Below are 26735 nucleotides of genomic sequence, written 5' to 3'. Positions count from 1 at the left end.
GTTTGGGGGTTGTATTAAGGAAATGCTGAAAATTCGGAAGGAAAACTTTTTTTTTTTTTAAATAGCATTATTGTTAAGGCTTCTTTCTGTATGCATTTATAATGTGACAATCAAAACTTGTGTCTTCAATGTGTATTCTTAGACACCTTGGATGACGAGGAAAAGTGCAGGCTCCTACCTCAGAAAAGACAAAGCAGAACTTATGTCAGGAACATCACAGGAGTAACTGTCAGAGAGGAAGGTTCTGACAAACCTACCAGGAGGTGTGCAGGCATCTGCAGGAGACTGGACGAATGTGGACCGCCTTTTGGTTGGCATAGGCAAAGCCATTTTCTGTTCTTTATGCTTTGCCAGTGCGGCTTGAACTGCTTCTGTATGGATATCTGAAAGATTAAACATTTGCATTTATTAGCTCTTGGTTCTTTTTTTTTTTTAATTTTTTTTTTTTTAACGTTTATTTATTTTTGAGACAGAGAGAGACAGAGCATGAATGGGGGAGGGTCAGAGAGAGGGAGACACAGAATCTGAAACAGGCTCCAGGCTCTGAGCCGTCAGCACAGAGCCCGACTCGGGGCTTGAACTCACGGACCGCGAGATCATGACCTGAGCAGAAGTCGGACGCTTAACCGGCTGAGCCACCCAGGCGCCCCAGCTCTTGGTTCTTAAAGTGTTTACTTCTGTGGGCTGAACTATTACTGCCTCAACTGTTGAAAAGGGATGTTTAGGTGATTTTTAGTTACAGTTTGTGTTGTAACAATTAAAATAAAAATGAAAAAAAAAGAGACAGAAAAAGAAAAGTCAAGGATAATTTTACAGAGAAGGAAAATGAAGCCCAGAATGATTATGTGACTGCTTTAAGAGCAAACAAGGGGCTAGTGGAGATAGGCAGGGGTGGGGAAAGGGGAAGGGGTCTAATATGCCCCTGTGCCAGGCAGGGATCCTACCTCTGAATGGAATGAGTGCTGTGCAGGTAGCTAAAAGACACTCACTGTTCTTCAGGAAAAGCAGCTTAGGATTTGTTTAACTGCCTGAAAGTGGTTGAGACCACTCAGTTCTCTACCACAGGATCAGAAGGGCTGAATCTGATCTAGAAAAATATAAGAGCTGGGGCGCCTGGGTGGCGCAGTCGGTTAAGCGTCCGACTTCAGCCAGGTCACGATCTCGCGGTCCGTGAGTTCGAGCCCCGCGTCGGGCTCTGGGCTGATGGCTCAGAGCCTGGAGCCTGTTTCCGATTCTGTGTCTCCCTCTCTCTCTGTCCCTCCCCCGTTCATGCTCTGTCTCTCTCTGTCCCAAAAATAAATAAACGTTGAAAAAAAAAAATTAAAAAAAAAAAAAAAGAAAAATATAAGAGCTGATGGTACTTGTTTGCCACTGTGGCCACAAGAGAATTCAGTTCTCCCCTTGAAGTCCAAGAGGAAGGAACCTTAGAGCACCAGGATGCATCAGTCGGTTAAGTGTCCAACTTCAGCTCAGGTTATGATCTCACGGTTCATGAGTTCGAGCCCTGCACTGGGCTCTCAGCTGTTGGAGTAGATCCCAGTTTGGATCCTCTGTCTCCCTCTCTCTCTGCCCCTGCTCCGCTCACACTCTCCTCTCTCCCTCAAAAATAAATAAAGATTAAAAAAAAAAAAAAGAAGTCTAATAGGGGTCTCAAAATTAACATTTCCCAACAGAACACTTGATTGTCCACTCCCGCCATAAAATGTGCTCTACATTTCTGCAAAAAAAGGATCATACTATGCATAGTCTTTGGTGTTCTCCTTTGAGATTTTTTAAAACTCTTACAAAATCCTATGAAGGTAGATAACTGAAGTAGCTTCCTAGTTCACAAGAATTTCCTCTTCTCAGGGATGGGCCCAGTTGAGGGACAAACTATCCTAGGAGGCCTGTCTGTGCTATGTAAATGTACCTCTTATAACAGCTGGACCTATCAGATCCTTTTATGGGGGTCTGTGTGGAAGAATTTGAAATAAGTCAAGAAAATGCAGGTTCTAGAACTGAGTCACTTTAATGATAATTCCCTAGAGAAAAGGAATGTCCTTAAACTTCAGGGTTGAAACCCTGGAAGCTGTCTCTCCTTTTCTAGGGATTTCTCAACTGTTGCTTTGCTTCTATGACCTACTCTAGCTATTTAAGGTAGCCTGAGCTGGCCTGTTTCATGCAACAACAACAACAAAAACCTTCACTAATATAACCAGAAACATCTTTCTGTGTAAATACAGACCTATAACATAATTTTAAAGGTTGCATAGAATTCCACTGTATGTCTGTGTCATGATTTATTTAAGCAACCTATTTCCAAAGTTTTGCTACTATTCATAGCAATGATTCACAGCAAAAGAATTCAGTATTTTCACCTTAGTACATACGTCTAATCCTATTTTTGTAGGATTAATTCCAATTGCTGAGGTGTATTTCCTAAGAACAAGGATTTTAATTTTTTTTTTTTTTTTTTTTTTTTTTTTTTTTTGAGCAGGGGGAGCAGCTAGTGCAAGCAGGGGAAGGGCAGAGGGAGAGGGAGAGAGAGAATCTCAAGTAGGCTCCACACCCAGCTCGGAGCCCAACATGGGGATCCATCTCACCACCACGAGACTGTGACCTGGGCCGAAATTAAGAATCGGACACTTAACCAACTGAGCCGAGACACCCAATGATTTTACTCTTATATAGCTATCATACATTTACCAAAATCAATAAATTAAATATTGATACAAATTATTATGTCACCCACAACCCATATTCCAACTTAGCCTACTATTCCCCAGTAATGCACTTTATAGTTTTTCCTCCTTTGTTCCTGATCTGGGACCTGACACAGAATCATACATTACGTTTAGTTGTCACAATTCTCTATTATCCTATAATCTGGAACATTTCTTAACCTTTGTCTCTCATTGCCTTGACATTATTGTACAGACTAATTATATTGTAGAATGTCCCTTAATTTTAGTTTGTTGATATTCCTCATAATTAGATTCAGGTTATACATTTTGGTAGGAATACCACAGAAGTAATATGTCTTCTTGAAACATGATGTCAGGAAGTGTCTGCCCTATTACTGGTGATAGTAACTGATTACTTGGTTAAGATGATGTCTACTAAAGTAATTCATTGCAAGGTTATTATACTTCCCTTAGTGTAATTAACAAATAAATTATGGGTGAATGTTTTTCAGATGATATAAATATTACATACTTCATTGAACTTTTACCTACTGGTTTTAGCATTCATTGATGATTCTTGGCTGAATCAATTATTACCAGAATGGCTACAAAACATTGATTTAATAACTCTATCATTCCTTCTGTATTTATTAGTTACTTTTTCTACTATAAGAAAAAGCATCCCTTTCTCTCCCAATTTATTTATATCAATACAGACCTATTGACTCTCATTTTATTCTATAGCTATTGTTACTACCATTACTTATTTTGATGGTCCTAATACCCCAGATTTGACCAATGAGGCCAAATCAAACTGGCTCTTGCATCCTTTTGACATATTCCCATCATTTTGAGCAGTTTTTGTTCTCTGGTATAAGATGTTCCAGGTATGTTCCCTTCTCCAGCACTAGAATTAAACATTTCTCTAAGGAACCCTGACCTCACTTAGTGGAGAATGGTATTTAGAAACCAAGACCTTAAAAGAAGGGAGTGCTCAGTGTTATTGGGGTATCAGACGCTCAACCAACTAAGCCACCCAGGTGCCCCTCTTCACTTTTTTTTTAAAGCTGCATAGCACTCCATTATATAAGTTAGTTTACTCAACTATTCTAAGTGTGGGCATTTAAGTGTTTCCAATATTTTACAATTACAAACAATAATACAACAAAGGGTCTTGTGCAAGTAGACTTTTATACTGATGAGAGTATATCTTCAGGGCCAATTCCAACAAGTGAGACTCCTAAGTCAAAAAGTGAATACATTTTAAACTCTGCTGCATCTTGCCAAGTTCCTCTCCAAAGAGTTGTATCATACTGTATTACTATCAGCAATGTGCCTATGTGTCTGTTTCCTCATAGCCTCACTAGCAGAATGTATTATCTTGGTTTTTTGACTATTACCAGTTTGGTAACTGAGAAATGGTGTCTCAGTATACTTTCAATTTGGACTTCCTTTATTTTATTATTATTTTTTATTTTAAGATTTACTTTATTTTTGGAGAGAGAGAGAACGTGCAAGCAGGGGAGGGGGCAAAGGGAAGGGGGGGGAGAGAGGGAGAGAGAGAAAGAAAGAGAGAGAATCCCACGCAGGCTCCACATACTCAGCATGGAGCCTGATGTAGGGCTCAGTTCCATGACCCTGGGATCATGACCTGAGCTGAAATGCAGAGTTGGACGCTCAACTGGCTGAGCCACCCAAGCACCCCTGTACTTCTTTTATCATTAATGAGATTAAACATTGGATTTAAGGACCATTTAATATTTGTTGGTAAGTGAAAGTAAATATTCATGTCACTTGATCATTTTTCCACTGGGTTTCTGCATTTATTTTCCCCTAATTTTTAGCCTAAATTTTTAATTTTTCCCCTAGCCCTTTATCTCTGAATGTCAGAAATAGTTTCTTTCAATCTGTCATTTGTCTTTCGACACTGTGGTAGTTTATTGCCACACAGAAAGTTTTTAAAAATTTTTTATGGAATATCTCAAATCGATAACCTAATGTTATATTGAAGGAACTTAAAAAAGAACAAACTAAAACCAAAGTTAGTAAAAAGAGGAAATAACAAGGATTATAACAGAAATTAAAAAAATAAATTTGAAAAACAGAAAACAATCAACAAAAATAAAAGTTGGTTTTTTGAAAAGATGAACAAAACTGACAAATCTTTAGCTAGATTAAGAAAAATACAGGGGCTGTGGCGCCTGGGTGGCTCAGTCGGTTAAGCGGCCGACTTCGGCTCAGGTCATGATCTCGCGGTCCGTGAGTTTGAGCCCTGCGTCGGGCTCTGTGCTGACAGCTCAGAGCCTGGAGCCTGTTTCCGATTCTGTGTCTCCCTCTCTCTGACCCTCCCCCATTCATGCTCTGTCTCTCTCTGTCTCAAAAATAAATAAATGTTAAAAAAAAAAAAAAGAAAAAAAAAAAAGAAAAATACAGGGGCACCTGGGTGGCTCAGTCGGCTGGGCGTCTGACTTGGGCTCAGGTCATGATCTCCCAGTTCACAGGTTCGAGCCCCACGTCGGGCTCTGTGCTGACAGCTCAGAGCCTGGGAGCCTGCTTCAGATTCTGTGTCTCCCTCTCTCTCTGCCCTCCCCTGCTCATGCTCTCTCTCTCAGAAATAAAGATTTTTAAAAAATTAAAAAAGAAAAATACAGAGTAAAATAACTAAAATAAAAAATGAAAGAGGAAATATTACAACTGATACCATAGAAATAAAAAAGATTATAAGACTACCATGAGACTACTACTATACCACAAATTGGATAACCTAAAAAAATGGATAAATTCCTAGAAACATACAACCTACTAAGATTGAATCATGAAGAAAGAGAAAATCAGAACAGACAAATTACTATTAAGAAGACTGAATCAGTAATAAAAACCTCCCAACAAAGAAAAGCCCAGGTTTCACCGTAGAAATCTATAAAACATTTAAAGAACAGCAACCTTTCTCAAATTCATTCAAAAAACTAAAGAAGAAATACTTCTCATTTAAAAGAAGAAATACAAACTCATTTTTATGAGGCCAGCATTACCCTAAAACCAAAGCTAAACAAAGATACTGCAAAAAACAAAACAAAACAAATCCAAAATAAAACAAAACAACAACCCCCTAAAACTAAGCAACCCACTGAATGGGAGAAGATATTTGCAAATGATATATCCAATAAGGGGTTAACATCCAAAATATATAAAGGACTTACACAACACCAAAAAACAAATAATTCAATTAAAAAGTGAGCAGAGAACTTGAATAGACATTTTTACAAAGAAAGCATACAAATGGCCAACAGACATAAAAAGACACGCAGCATCACTAACCACAGGGAAATGAAAATCAAAACCACTTCGAGATCTCACCTTACACCTGTCAGAGTGGCTAGGATGAAAAAGACAATACCAAGTTTTGTGAGGATGTAGAGAAAAAGGAACCCTGGTACACTGTCAGTGGGAATGTAAATCGGTGTAGCCACTGTGGAAAACAAGGTAAAAAAATTAAAAATAGAAACACCAAAAAGTCCAGTAATTCCACTATTGGGTATTTACTCAAAGAAAACAAAAACACTAATTCAAAAAGACATATGCATCCTCACACTTCCTGCAATATTGTGTGTAATAGCCAAGATATAGAAGCAGCTCAAGCGTCCATCGACAGAATGGATAAAGATACGGAATATATATACAGTGGAATATTACTCGGCCATTAAAAATAATAGGACCTTGCCATTTGCGACAACATGGATGAACCTAGAGGGTATCATGCTAAGTACAATAAGTCAGAGAAAGACAGACACCATATGATTTCACTCATGTGTGGAATCTAAAAAAAGGAACAAACAAAACTCAAAGAGACTCTTAAATGCAGTTAAGAAACTGGTGGTTGCTAGAGGTGAGGCAGGTGGGGGATGGGCAAAATAGATAAAGAGCATTAAGAGGTACAAACCTCCAATTGTAAAATAAAGAAGTCACAGAGATGAAAAGTAGAGCATGGGGAAGTCAATAATATTGAAAAAATGTATGGTGATGACACATCATAATGAGCATTGAGTAATGTATAAAATTATTAAACCACTATTTTGTACACCTGAAACTAATGTAACACTGAATGATAATCACACTGAAATTTTTAAAATAAATAAAAAATTTAAATGCAGATTTTTTAAAAGGCAGAAACAGACCCATAAACACAGAGAACAAACTGATGGTGGCAGAGGGGAGGGGAGTAGGGAGATGAGAAAAATGAGTAAAGGAAAGGAGTGCCTGGGTGGCTAAGTCAGTTAAGCATCTGGCTCTTGATTTCAGCTCAGGTCATGATCTCAGGGTTTGTAGGTTCAAGGGCTGCTCTGGGCTCTGTCAGCACAGAGCCTATTTGTGTCTCCCTCTCCCTGCCCCTCCCTCCCTCCCTCTCTCTCTCAAAATAAATAAAGTTAAAAAAGTTTTTTAAAGTTGGTAAGGGGGAGTGGGAGATACAGGCTTCTAGTTATGGAATAAGTCACAAAGGTAAAAAGTACAGTACTGGGAATATAGTCAATGGTATTGTCATAGCGATGTATGGTGACAGATGACAGCTGCACTTGCAGTAAGTATAGCATAATGTACAGATTTGTTCAGTCACCATGCTGTACATCTGAAACTAATGTAACACTGTATGTCAACTACGCTTCAATTAAAAAAAAAGAAAAGAAAAACACCCCTACGCCAATATCCCTGATGAATACAGATGCAAAAATACGGAACAAAATACTATCAACCTGAATTCAACAGTACATGAAAAGGACTATGTACTGGGGCGCCTGGGTGGCTCAGCTGGTTAAGCGTCCAACTCTTGGGTTTGGCTCAGGTCATGTTCTCACGGTTTCATGAGTTCAAGCCCAACGCTGGGCTCTGTGCTGACAGTGTGGCGTCTGCTTGGGATTCTCTCTCTCTCTCCCTTTCTCTCTGCCCCTCCCCAACTCGCGCCGTCTCTGTCTCTCTCAAAATAAATAAATAAAAACATTCATATTCATTTTTATATTTAGGACTATGTACCATAACCAAGTGGGATTTATCCCTGTGTTGCAAGGATGTTCAACATATGAAAATCAACAAATGTAAGACTCTACATTAACACAATGAACGACAAAAATTATATGACCATCACAGATGCAGAAAAAGCATTTGACAAAACTCAACACACTTGATAAAAACACTCAACCAACTAGGAATAGAAGGACATTCTCTCAAAATAATAAAATTCATAAACGAAAAGCCCACAGCCAGCAACATAGTCAACGGCGAGAGCTGAAAGCTTTTCCTTCTAAGATCAGGAACAAGGTAAAGATGCCTGCTCTCACCACTTCTTTCAGCATAGTACTAGATGTCCTAGTCAGAGTAATTAGGCAAGAAAAAGAAATAAAAGGTATACAAAAGGAGAGGAAGAAGTAAAATTATTTATGCTTGCAGATGACATGATCTTATACATAGGAAATCCTAAAGATTTTATTCATGTACACAAACTGTTAGAACTAATCAGCAAATTCAACAACTGCAGGATAGAAAATCAAGATACAAAAACCAGTTGTGTTTCTCAACACAAACAATTAACTATCTGAGAAGGAAAGGAAGGAAATAATCTCATTTATAGTAGCATAAAAAATAATAAAAATTTTAAAATAAACACAACCAAGTAGGCAAAAGACTTGTATACCATGAAAACCGCTGCAGGAAATTAAAGAAGAAACAAATGGAAAAACATTCCATGTTCATGGACTGGAAGATTTAATATTGTTAAAATATAAGTGATCTACAGATTTAATGCTATACCTGTAACAATCCACTGGCACTTTTGAAGAAATAGAAAAAAAATCCTAAAATGTATACGGAATCTCAAAGAACTCAGAATAGCCAAAACAATTTTAAGAAAGAAGAATAAAGCTGGAAGCTTCATATTTCCTGATTTCAAAATATATATATTTCCTGAAAGCCAGAGTAACCAAGATACTATAATGTTGGCATAAAGAGAGACATATAGACCAATGCAATAAAATAGAGAGCTCAGAAATTAACCCTTGTGTGTATGGTTAAATGGTCTTTGACAAGGGTGCCAAGACTGTTCAATTAGGAATGACAGTCTCTTCAACAAATGTTGCCAGGAAACTGAAATATCTGCATATAAAAGAATGAAGTTGGACATTTATCTTATACCATATACCATATAAATTAACTAAAGGGGTGCCTGGGTGGCTCAGTCGGCTGAGCGTCCGACTTCGGCTCAGGTCATGATCTCGCGGTTTGAGTTTGAGCCCCGCGTCGGGCTCTGTGCTGACAGCTCAGGGCCTGGAGCCTGCTTCGGATTTTGAGTCTCCCTCTCTCTCTGCCCCTCCCCTGCTCACGCTCTGTCTCTCCCTCTCTCTCAAAGATAAATAAATGTAAAAAAAATTAACTAAAAATAAATTAAAAACTTAAACATAAGACATGAAACTATAGAACACCTAGAAGAAAACATAAAAAGAAAGCTTCATAACTCTGGAACGGGTAATCATTTCTTGGATATGACACTATAAGCACAAGCAAGAAAAGCAAAAATAGACAGGTGGGACTCCATCAAACTAAAAAGCTTCTGCACAACAAAGGAAACAAACAACAGAGTGAAAAGGCAACCTATGGAATGGGAGAAAATATTTGCAAACCATGTATTGGATAAGACACTAATGTCCAGAATATTTAAAGAATACTTACAACTCAATAACAACAAGTAACCCAATTTTAAAATGGCCAAGGGACTCGAACAGACATTTCTCCAAACAAGATAAACAAATGGACAACAATCATATGAAAAGATGCTCAACATCACTAATCATCAGGGAAATGCAAGTCAAATCCACAATGGCATATCTCTTCATACCAATCAGGATAGCCACTGAAAGGGGGCCTGGGTGGCTCAGTCAGTTAGGTGTCCGACTCTTGATTTCGGCTCAGGTCATGATCTCAAGCTCCATGTCAGGTTTTGTGCTAATAGCAAAGAGCCTGCTTGGGGTTCTCTCTCTCCCTCTCTCTCTGCCCCTTGCCTGCTCATGCTTTTTCTCTCTTTCAAAAATAAATAAATAAACTTAAAAAAAAAAAAAGGATAGTTACTGGAAAGAAAACAAATCAAAAGGGGGGGGGGAGAAAAAGAAAGGAAAGTGTTGGTGAGGACATGGAGAAATTAGGATCCTTGCACACTGTTGGTGGGACTGTGAAATGGTGCAGCTGTTATGGAAAACAGTATGGAAGGTTTCTCAAAAAACTGAAAATAAAACTATCATATGATCTAGCAATCCCACTTCTGGGTATATATCCAAAAGAACTGAAAGCAGGGTCTCAAAGAGATATTTACACACAAATGTTCAATGCAGCATTATGCACAATAGCCATGACATGGAAGCAACCTTAATGCCCATGAATGGATGAATGTATAAAGAAAATGTGTTATATATATACAATGGACTATTATTCAACCTTAAAAAAGAAGGATATCTTCTCATATGCTACAACAAGGATGAACCTTGAGGACATTAGGTTAGGTGAACTAAAACAATCACACAAAACGAAAATCTGCTAACAAGAGATATCTAAAGTACTCAAATTCTTAGATATAGTAAGACTAGGGGGAGAGGGAAACAGAGAGTTGTGAGTTGTCACTGTTTCAGTCATGCAAGATCAAAGAGTTCTAAAGAGCTGTTGTGTACCAATATGCATATAGTTAATATGGAAATGTACACTTAAAAATTTTGAAGGCGGGGCACCTGGGTGGCTCAGTTGGTTAAGTATGCAACTCTTGATTTTGGCTAAGGTCATGATCTCATGGTTTGTGAGATGGTGCCCTGAGTCAGGCTTTGTGCTGACAGTGTGGAGCCTGCTTGGGATTCTCTCTCTCTACCTCTCCCCTGCTCGCTTCCTTGTTCCTGCTCGCTCTCTCTCTCTCTCTCTCCAAATAAATAAACATTAAAAAAATTTTTTAAGAGGGTATATATATGTGTTTTTTACTGCAGTAAAAACATTTTGTATGTAGTCTTTCATCACATCTGGATTTTGAGTTCCAGCTGTTTTCCCATAAGACTTTCTCTAAGCCCACATTACTGAAAAATTCACTGGTGTTTTCTTTTAGTACTTACCTTTTTTTTTTTTTTAAATCTAGATCTCTGATCCATTTGAAGTTTTTCCTGGCATATGGTATGAGATATGGATTTACTTTATATTTTTCCCTGTGTCCTAGCACCATCTATTAAAAAGTACATTTCTGTCCCAATGATTTGCAATGCTATCTTTATTATACACTAAATCCCAGATGTACTTTGTTCTATTTCTATACTTGTTATTCTAAAGTTTATTTATTTTGAGAGACAGAGAGAGAGAGAAAGAGAAAGGGGGGGGGAGGGCGGAGACAGAGGATCCAAAATGGGCTCTGTGCTAACAGCAAATAACCCAATGCAGGGCTCAAACTCACAAATCATGAGATCATGACTTGAGCCATAGTCAGACGCTTAACCTACTGAGCCACCCTGGTGCCCCTCTGCACTCGTTATTCTATTCCAATGTTATTCTATTCCAATGGTCTGCCTGCCACTTTGTCTGCCATACCACACTGTTTTAATTATAGAGTCTTTAGAGTGAATATGTTTTAATATCTAGTAGGTATAGTCACTCTTCATAGGTTTTCTTTCTCAGTGTTTTCCTACCTATTCTTACATGTTTATTTTTCCAAATGAACTTCAAAAACATGTTTTCTGGCTCCATAAATAAATTTAATAATGTTGTTGGGACTGGACTGAATTTATAAACTAATTTAGGGAGTCCTGCCATCTTTGTGATGTTGAATTATCAAAGAACAAGGAATGCTTTTCCATTTATCATGTCTATGTTGTGTCTTTCAGAGTCTTAAAGTTTCCTTTGTAAAGGCTTTATATATTTCTTAAGTTTTTCCTAAATATGTCTTATCTTTTCTATTGCTTTTGTAAATGAGGTTTGCTCTACTATATCTTTTAATTGGTTATTGCTTGCATATATGAAGGCTACTGATTTCTGAACTAGTTTTATATCTGGCTACCTGACTGAATTATTGTATTAGATTAATTTTGTTATTGACTTTCTTGGGTTTTCTTTTTTTTTTTTTTTAAATGTTTATTTATTTTTGAGAGAGAGAGAGACAGAGACAGAGCACAAGTGGGGGAGCGGCAGAGAGAGAGGGACATGCAGAATCTGAAGCAGGCTCCAGGCTCCAAGCTGTCAGCACAGAGCCCGACATGGAGCTCAAACTCACAAACTGCAAGATCATAACCTGAGCCAAAGTCGGAAGCTTAACTGACTGAGCCACCCAGACACCCCAACTCTCTTGGATTTTCTAAGTAAACATTGTATCAAGTACAAATACAATTTTACTTTTTCTTTTCTAATTCTTACACCTCTAGTTGATTTGCCTTGTCTACTCGTATTAACACCTCTAGTGCAATTTAAATGTTAGCATCCTTAGAATTAAAAAAAAAAAAAACCAAAAAACTCCTGTATATAAATTAAAAAAAAAAAAGAACAGCTCAATTTTAAAAAATAAGTTGAGGCACTGGACAGGTAGGTTATAGAAGAAGAATAAAAGGTCAATTAACATATTCAAAAAGGGGCGCCTGGGTAATTCAATTGGTTGAACGTCCGACTCCTCATTTCTGCTCAGGTCATGATCTCAGGGTTGTGGGATGGAGCCCCATGTTGGACTCCACGCTGAGCATGAGGTTTGCTTAAGATTCTCTCTCTTTCCCTCTGTCCCTCTCTCACTCGCACACTCTCTCTAAAAAATAAAAAAGCCATATTAAAAAAATTCAATCTCATTTGTAACACTTCCATCAACAAGGTATGAAAGGGTATGAGAGTGTCCATTTCTCTACATCTATGGACAACACTGAACTCTTTTTTTCATCTTTTCCCAAGAGGTAATTGGAAAGTGTTATTTTACAGTTTTAAAGTAGCTATTCCTATTCTTGGCTTGTTTTTATGAAGTGGTTACGACATGATGCAAAAGTAGCATAGATGGGCTTTACGTATCACGGGCAGAACAGACACTAAGTGCCCTTACCTATTTAGATAGATGGATAGATGGACGGATGGCCAGATGGCCAGACAGACTAGCAGATATGGACAGACTGAACAGACTAGCAGATATGGACAGACTAAAAGGCAGATGCTTAGACAGGTTCAATCATTAAGTAGAGAGGCACAATTCAAAGAGTTACCTGCAAGCCATCAAGTAGTCATGCCGTTTTCTAAGGCAGCAACCACTTTAACATTTTTAATTATGACAGAGACAGCAACTATTAAATTCTGGAACATTAGGGTATCACATTAATTTTGGCACTATACTGTGTGCCTAGTGGAGAGGGAAAATGCAATTTTAATTTAAATTTAAATAAAATTTCATGTGCATTTCACATTCCCTTGTACAGATTACGTTTCTTTTTAAAAAAAATTTTTTTTAATGTTTATTTATTTTTGAGACACAGACAGAGCATGAGTGGGAGAGGGGCAGAGAGAGAGGGAGACACAGAATCCGAAGCAGGCTCCAGGCTCCAAGCTGGCAGCACAGAGCCTGACGCGGGGCTCGAACTCACAAACTACGAGATCATGACCTGAGCCAAAGTCGGATGCTTAACCGACTGAGCCACCTAGGCGCCCCAGACTACGTTTCTTTAACCTGGAATATCTATATAGCAAACAGCTATTCACCCTTCAAACTGGTCCAGACTTCAACACCTCCATGAAGCCTGCCATTAACAGTGCCAGTTCCCAGGCTCCTTCCCCTGTCATCCCCTCTTTTTTTTTCTGCCTCTACCTTTTATAAAGGATACCTGTGTTTAAGAAAAGATTCTTGGGTTTCTGCCTGTGCTTCTCTAGAATCTAAACTGTGCTCAACTCACAGGTCTACAATAAATTCCTGATGAACTGAACTAAACTCAATTTACTTTCCTTGGCACAAGGAAGAGTATTAATATGGAAATAAAATAGTCTTCGTATACCAGTGGCAGCCCCCTTAGCAAATGCCACCATGTCAGAAATCAGATATAAATTTTTTTTAATGTTTGTTTATTTCTGAGGGAGAGCAAGTGGGGGAGGGGCAGAGAGAGACAGAGAGAGAGAGAGAGAGAGAGAGAGAGAGAGAGAGACCGACCGAGGATCAGAAGCGGGCTCTGTGCTGACAGCAGAGAGCCCAATGAGGGGCTCGAACTCACAGACCATGAGATCATGACCTGAGCTGAAGTCAGAAGTGTGACTGAGCCACCCAGGCGCCCCAGAGATCAGATTTAGACAGAGAAAGAAAGTTCTCAATTAGGGTAACATAGGGAGTTATTGTTGCATTTAGCTCCCATTACTAAGTCAGAAGAATCCATACTTAGAGTAAAAATCATTAAGAACAATAACTGATTTATTGCTTTAAATCATTTATCCAGGGCTATCATTTTTAAAACTATCTTTCCCAAACCTCCATTTATAAAATAATTAAGTCATGGGAATATATGTACAGCATGGTAACTGTAGCTAATATATTGTACATTTGAAAAGTTGCTAAGAGAATGAATCTTAAAAGTCCTCACCACCACAATGAAAAATTCTGTATAGCTACGCATGGTGGTGGATGTTGACTAGACTCGCTGTGGTGATCATTTCACGGTATCAAATCACTGTGTTGTATACCTGACCTAATACAATACTACCTCAATAAAAGGAAAAAAAACTGCTACTTTTTTGTTTAAAAATAATATGAATACATTTTACATTATATGTATTTTGCATTTTACCACAATAAAAAAACCCTTAGTATACATATTAGAAAAAATTAATATACATATTGGAAAAAGATGTAAGCACATATAATGCTGGAGTGAAATTTTTTCTGAGATCCACTGCGTCTCAAAACTAATCCCACCTCAACAGTTTGCTACCTATTCTTCCAGGTTTCTGTATCTGTGTTCTTAATATATGTAATGTTGTTATTCATATTTCTAAAAATCAGGTCATGCATTACATACTATCTTGCATTTATTAAAAATATATTTTGGGGGCGCCTGGGTGGCGCAGTCGGTTAAGCGTCCGACTTCAGCCAGGTCACGATCTCGCGGTCCCTGAGTTCGAGCCCCGCGTCAGGCTCTGGGCTGATGGCTCAGAGCCTGGAGCCTGTTTCCGATTCTGTGTCTCCCTCTCTCTCTGCCCCTCCCCCGTTCATGCTCTGTCTCTCTCTGTCCCAAAAATAAATAAACGTTGAAAAAAAAAAATTAAAAAAAAAAAATATATATTTTGTACATCTCTCCATATCTGCACAAAAAAATCTACCTCTTTTTCACAGGATTTTAAAATCCACTTTCATAGAATTCCTTTGTGTGGACATGCTGTAACTTATTTAACCACCGTATTATTATGAACGCTATTACAACAAATGTCTGCGTATACGTCTTTGTGCACATTTGTAGGTGTTTGTGTAAAATAAATTCCTAGAGGTGGAATCTCCAGGAAAAAAGGTATTAATATTCAAAGTTTTAAAGATATTGCCAGGGGCGCCTGGGTGGCGCAGTCGGTTAAGCGTCCGACTTCAGCCAGGTCACGATCTCGCGGTCCGTGAGTTCGAGCCCCGCGTCGGGCTCTGGGCTGATGGCTCAGAGCCTGGAGCCTGCTTTGGATTCTGTGTCTCCCTCTCTCTCTGCCCCTCCCCCGTTCATGCTCTGTCTCTCTCTGTCCCAAAATAAATAAACGTTGAAAAAAAAATAAATAAATAAAGATATTGCCAAACTGTTGTGCTGTTACCTTTAAGACCACAGTACCAACTTATTAATGGCTCCGAAATAATTTTATACTGCATTTATATTATTCTGCTTTAGTGTCCCTGAGGTTTACTTAGTTGAATCAAGATTGCCATATCTTACTGAATCTATGATGCCATCTTATATAAAACATATCCTGATTTCAGACATGTTAAAATGTGAAAAGTGTTCTTCTTATATTAGATGAAATCATGGTTCTTAGCTGTCCCGGAAAACAAATGATTAACTGCTTATACTGAGAAAAAGCACTTCCTCAACAAGAGCAAATCAAATGCTCAGACTTATTAATTAAAAATACTACAGTTCCAGGGCACCTGGGCGGCTCAGTCAGTTAAGCATTCGACTTCGGTTCAGGACAGGATCTCGCAGTTCATGAGTTCAGTCCCCACGTTGGGGTCTCTGCTGTCAGCACAGAGCCTGGAGCATGTATCCCATTCTGTGTCTCCCTCTCTCTTTGCCCCTTCCCCACTTGTGCTTTGTCTCTTCTTCCTCTCTCAAAAATAAAAAAACATTAAAAAAATTTTTTTAAATACTACACTTCCAAAAGTATTTTGCTACAACTAGGGAATTCTTCACAACAATCAAGCTTTACAAGGCCCATGACATTTGGATAATTAATAACTACAAAGCATGTTCTTCTCTGCTGTAAGGTTTCTTTTTTTTAAATTTTTTTTTCAACGTTTATTTATTTTTTTGGGGACAGAGAGAGACAGAGCATGAATGAGGGAGGGGCAGAGAGAGAGGGAGACACAGAATCGGAAACAGGCTCCAGGCTCCGAGCCATCAGCCCAGAGCCCGACGCGGGGCTCGAACTCACGGACCGCGAGATCGTGACCTGGCTGAAGTCGGACGCTTAACCGACTGCGCCACCCAGGCGCCCCTCTGCTGTAAGGTTTCTGTCAGCAGAACACAAAACAAATCAAACCACCCATCTATTTTTCTAACATGGTAAGCCCTGGCCCATATATTGGTGTCAAAACAAGAAATCCACAGTTACTACATCAGCAAAGCCTCTTATTGATAAGAACAGGCAACTCTTTTAACTGGATTTGACTCATTTACCACCATACAATTCATCTTGATCTTTGATAAGAAGTCACTTCCGAAGTTCAGTCCCCAGACACAGCTGACTTTGGATATCTCTGCCAGAAGCACATGTGAAAGCTGGGTATCATTTTCCAGCACTAACGTCTGAGCTGAAAAGGCGATACAAATACTCTAAAGTCCTTTTTTGTTGTTGTTTTGTTTGAGGTAGCTAATTACTCAAAAACCGAGCTTTAAAGGAGTTGTCAGAATTACTTACCATACTATCACTTTCCATCTCAGGCATCAACTGTGTTATTTTCTACACTTGTGACCATAACACACGTGTAGAAATTGTATCATGCCTTGATGTGCAGGAAAAAAAGGTACTAGTAAATGTATTGGAAATGTCAGAACCTCTTGACTAAGCACAAAGAATGGAATCGGATCATATCTGACTGTGAATAAATATAAGCTCTTTATACCATGTCTGCAACATGAAATACTAAGTCTACTTAGATTTGATTAACATTAGTTGAAATGTCATAGGTATTAATAAGCCTCCACCAGATAAGAAAGGATTTTCTAGTTACACTTAATAACACCATTAAATCCTTTCGGTGTACCTCTCAGTTTACTGTGATGCTTGTCATTTTACTAAACACACCCTCCATTCTTATGCCACTTTTGCATGTGACATGTAAACGTAACCGTTCCTAAAGATGGAGTGACAAAGAGGTGAAGTTCGACTCCCAACAATTTCTACAACTTATTTGCTCTACTTCTGTTGCTGCTGTTGATTCCTTCTTATTCATTAGAAGCCGCAATTTGCTGAGTTTTCCTTTGCAATTTAGTTAATTCCTAATGTACTGAAAAATGTGTTTTTTACCCAAAATCCATGCTTGCATGCCTCCACTTTCATGTTCCCCTCATGATAGTACTGTGGTACTCTCAAATCTTTCAATATCTTCAGGGTTTTAAATGGCCTTTTCTTCCCTATTTTACCTCCTCTCTGGTCTTCTTGCTACTACCTTAAAAAAAAAGTCCCTGCGAGACAAATATCCCAAACCTTACTCTTAAACTCTCTTCAAGATCTCTGCACCAAACTAAGAGACACAGTCGGCTAACCGACATTTGGTTCACAGACTATGCTTTCCCACATTTGGGGTAAATCTGAAAGAATTGGTACAAGAGAGCAAGGGGCTAGAGATCACAGTTAGGTTTTAGTTGATTGAGGTCAAAATGTTACAGTAAAGGTCACTATAGCCTTTCTCTGTATGTGATCAGCCTGGATATAGGATGTAGAGAATCATCTTTTTGGTTCCTTACTAATTCTTTTATTATATGCTGTAAAAACAAACAAACAAGGGGGGGGAACTCCCACAAAACTCTCAGAAGTCCAGAGATGAGAGTTTAGAGGCCGAAACCCTTCTGGACTGGTCAGAACCCACTGTTGCTGAACCTGGGCCCCAGAGTCAAAAGTGCCCAGGAAATCAGGCTTGGGTCCTGGCAACAAAGAGGAGCTCCTGAGATGTTCTTCTATATCCCGTTGTACCTCCCTCTAATCCACTCTTTAACGAACAACTACTTTTATTCTTTCTTTTCTCCAAAATATCTATTTAGCTCTTACGTATGTTTGGCCCTGTGCCAGGCACTGGGATACAGTAATGGTAGAGCACTTGGTCTGTAGATGGAGCAAACTACTAGAACAAATACAAATGTAACCGCTCCGCTGAAATCCTCTAATGGTATTCAAGATTCCTTAAGATCTCATCCCTGGTCATCTTTCTAGCCTCATCTCCCACCTACTTCTGGGTTCTTGCATTCTACGTTCCATAATGAACTCCTTTCAGGTCTACTATCTGATGCTATTTCCCTCAGTCTGTCTGCTGTGACAGTTTAGATGTCTCACTCTCTGAGAAAGCCTCCTCTGATCGATCAAGACCAGGTTAGGTATAAGGGAAAATTCTGGGGTGGCACGTAACCTCTTTTTTTTCTTAAGAGAGAGGGAGAGAGGGTGCTCTTGAGCAGGGGAGAGGGGCAGAGGAAGGGAGAGAATTCCAAGCAGCCTCCAAGCTCAGTGAGTAGCCTAACGTGGGGCTTGATCCCACAACCCTGGGATCATGACCTGAGCTGATACCAAGAGTCGGATGCTCAACCGACTGAGCCACCCAGGGGCCCCTAACCTCTACTTTTATTTTTTTTTTTTATGTAACACTTCTCATTCCTTCCTTTCAGTGTATAAAAATAGCTATCTAATAAAATCAGCTCCCAAAATGTCTGACACAGGTTGGCAACCATGTCCTTTTCCTTATTTTCTCTAAATCAGTTTCTGAAAGGATATGATATACACCCTGCTTTTTTTAAATTTCTTAATTTATTTATTTTTGAGAGAGAGCATGCATGCTCATGAGCGGGGGACAGGGCAGAAGGAGAGAGACAGAGGATCCCAGGCAGGCTCCACACTGAAGACAATGAGGGGCTTGATCCACGACCAACCCTGGGATCATGATGTGAGCCGAAATCAAGAGTTGGACACTTAACTGACTGAGCCACCCAGGTGCCCCTCACCCTGTTTTCTAATTCAAGAAAAGGTTAAAAGGTTAGCTGGTACAGGAGTCAAAAATCTGAAGAAAGTAAAAGAACACTGCAATTAGTTTGGTGACTTAATTCCACTACTTCTTTAAAAAAAATTTTTTTTAAGTGTCTATTTATTTTTGAGAGAGAGACAGAGCATGAGCAGGGAAAAGGCAGAGAGAGAGAGGGAGACACAGAATCTGAAGCAGACTCCAGGCTGTGAGTGCAGAGCCCAATGTGGGGCTTGAACTCGTGAGCCGTGAATCATGACCTGAGCTGAAGTTGGATGCTGAACTGACTAAGCCACCCAGGCATCCCAATTCTGTTACTTCTGAAGACAGTAAATGTGTTGCAGAGATTGTCTTAGCACAGTGGACAGTAGGTGGGCATGGGACGGGCTTGCCATGCCACCAGTCCTCCTGAGTGTCTTATGATTTGTTTCTCTGCTCATCGGTCCTGGCCATGATATTGCAGGGGCATGTTCCCACTCCCGGCCACAGCATGTTGCCTTTTCCCATCTCATGGGTACCTTTTGGGTCAGAAGAAATAAAGTTTAAGAGTTTACTAATTTGAAATTTCATTGTGAGTTTCTGTTCCAGTTCCGTTAGTAAAAAGACTGATCCATAGCTCCGGCAAACACAGAGGCCACTTCCAACAGAGTCCACTGAGCTCTCTCAGTACCACCTCACGTGACCCTAGCCCTCTACTTTCTTATTTATGTACTCATGTTGCCTTTGTACTTGTCTGGCTCCCCTTCTGACCTTGAGTGCAGAAACGTCATATTTGGGGCTGTAGCCCCAACAAATATTCAGTATCTATCACACCTGGCACATAATAGATAATGACTGATGAATGAATTAATATAGACTTGCTTGGCCCTTCAAGGGAAACAAACAAACAAACATTAAAAGCTTTCAGGATACAGAGTTCATACTACAGTCACTAAAAACTATTCTGCTGGTAAATTTCAGTTCTTTCTCACCTGATCGGTATCGTTCATCCCTGGCTCCCCCAGATCGAGTTCGGTGGTACTTAGAAGGAGCAGAAGTTTGAGCTGCGGATGGAGCAGGTGTCTGGTTTCTATGTTCTTTCTGTACTGCTGACTCAGTTTCTAAAAAAGGAAATTTGGAATATGGTTATCTGATAACAATAGTAGCTAAAGTTTTCTGAGCACTTTATGGCATTCTCACAACACTCTGAGGCAGGTACTATTACCCCATTAGAGAGCTTCACTATACATACCTAAAAAGACATCCAGGCTAAAAAATATAATCTTTTTTTTTTTTTTAATTTTTTTTTCAACATTTTTATTTATTTTTGGGACAGAGAGAGACAGAGCATGAACAGGGGAGGGGCAGAGAGAGAGGGAGACACAGAATCGGAAACAGGCTCCAGGCTCCGAGCCATCAGCCCAGAGCCTGACGCGGGGCTCGAACTCCCGGACCGCGAGATCGCGACCTGGCTGAAGTCGGACGCTTAACCGACTGCGCCACCCAGGCGCCCCATAAAAAATATAATCTTAGAGTCATAATTGTCAACAGATGATAGGAGAGAAATAGCAAAATAGGAGAGAAAGTGAAAAGGCCACTCCAGAAGAATTTTTTTTTTAATGTTTATTATTTTCTGAGAGAGAGCTTGAGCAGGGGAGGGGCAGAGAGAAAAGGAGACACAGAATCCAAAGCAGGCTCCAGGCTCTGAGATGTCAGCACAGAGCCTGATGTGGGGCTCGAACTTGTGAACAGTGAAATCATGACCTGAGCCAAAACTGGACAGTTAACTGACTGAGCCACCCAGGCACCCCCAAAGAGTTTAAGAATTGAGGGTGTGGGGGGGATGGAGCGGTGTATATGACCCCCTAATCCTGCATAATGGTACAAAGAATAGCTTGGGGACCTTTAGCCTCTTCACTATAAGTTACTCCAAATAAACATGTCATTTAAGCAAAACTATAGTGCTTATTATGCAAACATAGCTTTTTGAGTCAACCTCTTTCAACTAGAATCACCACTGAACTTGCCCCTTTCCAGTACCTGGCCTAACCCCATTCTCTGTCCTATCAACATTCACTGTCTTATCAAGAATATGGGGAAGTGGGAAATAAACAGGTAAAATAATCAGAAGAGAAACACTTTAAGTTCAGTCCCACAAACCACGAGCTGAAACCAAGAGTCGGACGCTTAACCAACTGAGCCACCCAGGTGCACCTCATATACTGTTTTTAAGAAGGCAAGAAGAATATATTTTAGAATGCTCTCCACTAAAGTGCTTTTATGGATCTAGAAATGTTTATTTTTGTTCCTGGCAGCTGAAATTTTTAATATAAAATATATTAACAGAGCAGAACCTATTTTAACACTGATATTTTGAAATATAATGTCTGGGGGCACCTGGGTGGCTCAGTCAGTTAAGCATCTGACTTAGGTCATGATCTCGTGGGGTTCATGAGTTCAAGCCCCACATCGGGCTCTGTGCTGACAGCTCAGAGCCTGAAGCCTGCTTCAGATTCTGTGTCTCCCTCTCTCTGCCTCACCCCTGCTCGCACTTTGTCTCTCTCTGTATCTCAAAAATGTATAAATGTTAAAAAAATTTTTTGAAATGTAATGCCTGGGATTGTAAACTGAAGTTTTAAACCAACCTAAATTCTTTTGATAATCCATTTCACAGAAGAGCTATACTGAGTTCTTAGTATTTTCACACCTTGCTTCATCTCTTAGTATATAAAGAATCAACAAACTATAGCCCATGTCTGTTTATAAGCAGTTTTATCAGAACATAGCCATGCCCATCTGTTTACATACTGCCTTGTAGATGCTTTCACACTGTAAAGGTACACGGAGTAATTAGAGACTGATGGTCCTCAAAGTGTAAAATATCTACTATCTGGCCCTTTATAGAAAAAGCTTACCAACTCCCAGTCTATAATAAAAGCTAACATTTAAAGGTTTGTTTCTGTGCATACAGAAGTTTTCATATGTTATTTACTCCTCACAACAATCCTACAAAGTCAGCAGTAACACTTTCAACTTATTATAGAAAAGGAATCAGAGACATGGATTATTTTATGCAGCCACACAGAGGCAGGGAATGGCAAGAGGCAGAATTCAAACCCAGATCTGTCTAACTCCACTGGTTCTCAATCAGAAAAGATTATGGGGAAGGAAGGAAGGAAGGAAGGAAGGAAGGAAGGAAGGAAGGAAGGAAGGAAGGAAGGAAAGGGAAAGAAAAGGTTATGAAAATTCTCCCAAGACTGTTAGGAGGAAAGCAATCAGAATTAATAATGTAGTTTAGGAACATCTAAATGCTTCAGGAGGTATAGTCAGCAGCTAGATAATAGTTCTTTAAAAAAAAAATCACTTGCCAACCATAAGAGACGCTTAAATACAGAGAACAAACTGAGGGTTGCTGGCAGGGTTTTGGGTGGGGGGATGGGTTAAATGGATGATGGGCATTAATGAGGGCACTTGTTGGATGAGCACTGGGTGTTATATGTAAGTGATGAATCACTAAATTCTACTCCTGAAATCATTATTATACTATATGTTAACTAACTCGGATTCAAATTAAAAAAAAAAAATCACTTGCTTTCACGTACATGATTCTGCAAAAAGTCCCTCCAAATTAAGTTTTCAGCCATTCATCAGAGAAATAATTTAAAACGTAGTCCAATTACCTTTAAATAGAGAACAAAAAAGATAAAAGGGCTATTCTTATTTGCATTGTCACGTGATCTATAGAGAAAGGAAATCAGATTAGTACCCATGAGCTACTTTGCCTGTAAGTATGCACAGAGAAATTGGTTTGACTTATAGAGTACTAAGTTTAAAAATTTCTTTTTTCAACGTTTTTATTTATTTTTGGGACAGAGACAGAGCATGAACGGGGGAGGGGCAGAGAGAGAGGGAGACACAGAATCGGAAACAGGCTCCAGGCTCCGAGCCATCAGCCCAGAGCCCGATGTGGGGCACGAACTCACAGACCGTGAGATCGTGACCTGGCTGAAGTCGGACGCTTAACCGACTGCGCCACCCAGGCGCCCCTAGAGTACTAAGTTTAAAACACTAGCTTTGTATTACTTTGGGGGGTAAGGTGTCACAGTAAATATATATTTGAATTACCCATCATGGATTATTTTTTAAATTAAATAAATAGATCTTCTAGGACTGACCAAACCACCCTGCTCTGAAACACAGGGCTTCTGAATTAGACAGCTAATGATCCAAAAGATGAAAAGAATGAGCATGGATTCTCATTTCACAAAGGATGGACCAAAGGTTTATGTATTTTTTTATCATCCTCTCCTGCTTTTACTTTGTATTTTTCAATGTAATTAATTAGGAGAAAGAAGATAAGATAGGTTAAAAATAAAAATTGTTTCAAAAAAAAATGACAGACCAGTGATAGGGGAACAAGGAGTTGATACATTTGAGGAAAAATTAAAGAGAATGAACATTTCCACTCAGGATTATCTAGGCGTTATCAGAGATCAAATCACAAGGAAATGTAACAAAAATACAGACATCTGATGAAACTGACAGTCAGATGACATTTAGCAAGCGATCTACTGAGCTGGTACAAAAAACAAAACAAGCAAAAAAAAAAAATAAAACAAAACAAAACCAAAAAACCCCACACAAAACAGGCCTCACAACACTCTATTCACCAAGCAACATTACTATGATGCTCTGCACTGTTTATCTCAGTTCTTTCAGGAATTTAGTCATCCAAGCAGACCAGGTCCTTTTTGGGTCTAAAACCAAGACAATCATTTTGTTGTAGCTTGTCAGAAATGGAACCAGAAGGTCAATTTGCAGTTTCAGTAAATGCCTGACAAGTTTATTCAGTGAGCATTCCTCAAGTGCCCACAAAGCGCAATGCCGCAAAAACATGGATTTCTGACAGAACCTTGGCTCAAATGTGCAATATACCTGGCTTCAAGTTCAAGAGAAGTTATTAAAAAAACAAGAAAGAAAAGAAAAAAACAAATAAAATGAATTCTTTTTTTTTTATTTTTTTTTAACGTTTTTTATTTATTTTTGAGATAGAGAGAGACAGAGCATGAACAGGGGAGGGGCAGAGAGAGAGGGAGACACAGAATCGTAAGTAGGCTCCAGGCTCCGAGCCATCAGCCCAGAGCCCGACGCGGGGCTCGAACTCACGGACCGCGAGATTGTGACCTGAGCCAAAGTCGGATGCTCAACCGACTGAGCCACCCAGGCGTCCCCAAATAAAATGAATTCTTAGGAATTGAATTTCTTTAAGTATAACAGGGGAGCTTAATAATGAAACTGTAAATAGTCCTTTTTTTTTCCTTAGATAATCTCTACATCCAATGTGGAGCTCAAACTCACCACCCTGAGTTTGAGTAGCATGCTCTTCTGACTGAGCCAGGCAGGCGCCCCTGTAAATAATCCTTTTGATTGTAAATAATCACTCTCCAATCTGTATGAATTTTTTTTTTTTTATTTATTTTTGGGACAGAGAGAGACAGAGCATGAACAGGGGAGGGGCAGAGAGAGAGGGAGACACAGAATCGGAAACAGGCTCCAGGCTCCGAGCCATCAGCCCAGAGCCTGACGCGGGGCTCGAACTCACGGACCGCGAGATCGTGACCTGGTTGAAGTCGGACGCTTAACCGACTGCGCCACCCAGGCGCCCCTGTATGAATTTTATAAAGTTGTATTCCCATGTACTGGAGCTTGTTTTTTAAAATATAATATCTATAAATATATTTTACACGTGCATTGAAAAAACTGGAAGCAAATACAGTAAAATGTTAACAGCAATGATCTCTAGGGGATGAGATTCTGAATGTTTTATATATTTTTCTATAGCGTTTACTGGGATGCTATAATTTAGAAAACTCACCTTTTTCAGAATATAAAAATAATATATGTTCATTATAGAACATCAAGAAAATAGTTAAGTATAAAGAAGAAAATTAAAATGATATGGGATCTTCTTAATTCAAAGATCATACCCCATTGAATAGATTCTGACCAAAATAAGTTAAAATTAATATTCAGTTTTCAGCTTTTTAGATAAATTATGACTCTACCAGCAGGATTTTCCAATCTTTTAATTGGAAAATCATGTCTCCTTTCCCAAAAGTAACTGACAAGTCAATACATATTTGGGAGAGGGAGGACACTATGTCCTGGCTGGATTAAAATAATTTTGGAAGTCTATTCCCACCTTAGCTTACTTGCCAGGGCAACAATTTGTCATGGAAGGGATACGGAACAGTGTACCTCAGGCCTCCTCAAAGTGAAGGGGGGGGGGGCGGGTCAGGGAACATGGGAGCACAGCAGGGCATTATTTGACAACATGTCCAATGTCAGTGGGGGCAGGCAAGATGCTGCTTAAAGGTGAATCATTCCCTGGCCAGGGTTTCACACTCCAACAGATCTCAGGAATTACCTGGGGCCTGAAAATAGAGATTTCTAGATTTTGAATAAGATGTGCACAGTTTCACTATCACAGTAAGAAACTAAAAGCAAAGATAGAATGCATTACATGTATCAACATAATAAGATATTACACATCACAAAAAAATTAAAAATATGCTGACTGCAGACATGTGAGATAGTCTAAATGAAATCATGTCAAGTGATAAAAGAACACAAAATACTATGCCCATAATGTGATTACAAGTGTGTATGTAAAAACTACTTATATACGCTTATAAGGATCAAATAGGACATAAAATCCCAGAAGTAGCTTGAATGAGGCACTCTGTAGTTCTTTACCATTTCATTCTTTTGTTAACAGAGTTAGGTATAAATCAAAGTAATTTAAAAAAACAGTAAATACAGATAAGTGAGGGAACAAGAGCTGTGGACCTCACAAATCAAGTCTTTGTCAAAATTCCTAAATTCAAGTATGAAACATACTTGACATTCAAAGAAAAAGATTACTCTCTAATTACTACACAATGACTATCAGTTTGAGGGTTCCTGATATTTTGGTCAGTTGTACAGCATATCCACTAGGGGTCGCCATTATGTTTAAACAGTGATGATTTAGATTTAATAAATTTCAGAAAAACCACAGATTTTAATTTCTTCTACAACACAAAGCCTTCCTTCTCAATGATCAACACATAATTTATTGTTCTTTGGCAAAGAAAGTCTTCCATGATGCCATTGTTTGAACAGAGTCACTAACAGTGATAACTTGAAAAAGAAGGCATGCAAAATTTCCATTCAGAAAGATGGAAGAAAGCCAATCTCAGCTTCTTATCTTTCAACTCTGCCTATGATTTAACAGATATTCTCACCTGTAAGAGTAACATAGTAGAGCACGATGTGCTCTGAGAACCAAATAACATAATAATGCTACTTTTTAGAGTAAACAGAGCATGTTCACTCTTGGTGCTGGTGTTCAGAGAAGAAATTAAATAAGTGATCACCAATTCACGTATATCTTTTACACTGCGTTATGTACTGAGAAGGAAAAAAACCTTTGGGCTTTCTAACCCCAAAGCATGGGCAATTTAGTTTGTATTACAGTTTCAGGGAAGGTCTGTTAAGAGGAGACAGTGATGTAGGCTTTCAGTACGCAGAGAGAAGAGAAAGACACTTTCTACAAAAGCATGGTATTTGCAGAAGTCCAGTAAGGGAGAAAAACCTTGACAAGAGTAAGAAAGACTGGTAGGCACAGT

At 39.1% G+C, this 26735-nt stretch overlaps 1 protein-coding gene across 4 annotated transcripts in view; it reads right to left on the bottom strand.

Moving 5' to 3' along the window:
• The window catches only part of DIP2B (disco interacting protein 2 homolog B), a 228027-nt gene that overhangs the window by 79402 nt on the left and 121890 nt on the right, over nt 1-26735 (bottom strand). For all 4 annotated transcript variants that reach the window (XM_030322585.1, XM_030322587.1, XM_030322588.1 and 1 more), the window contains exons 3-4: nt 20058-20186; nt 258-383 (exon numbers count right to left, since the gene is read on the bottom strand). In XM_030322585.1, coding sequence (XP_030178445.1) covers nt 258-383; nt 20058-20186 — 255 coding nt within the window. The remainder of the gene's footprint in view (nt 1-257; nt 384-20057; nt 20187-26735) is intronic.

The sequence above is a fragment of the Lynx canadensis genome, chromosome B4 (assembly GCF_007474595.2).
Source record: "Lynx canadensis isolate LIC74 chromosome B4, mLynCan4.pri.v2, whole genome shotgun sequence".
Lineage (NCBI taxonomy): Eukaryota > Metazoa > Chordata > Mammalia > Carnivora > Felidae > Lynx > Lynx canadensis.
This window is presented reverse-complemented; position numbering and strand designations above follow the sequence as displayed.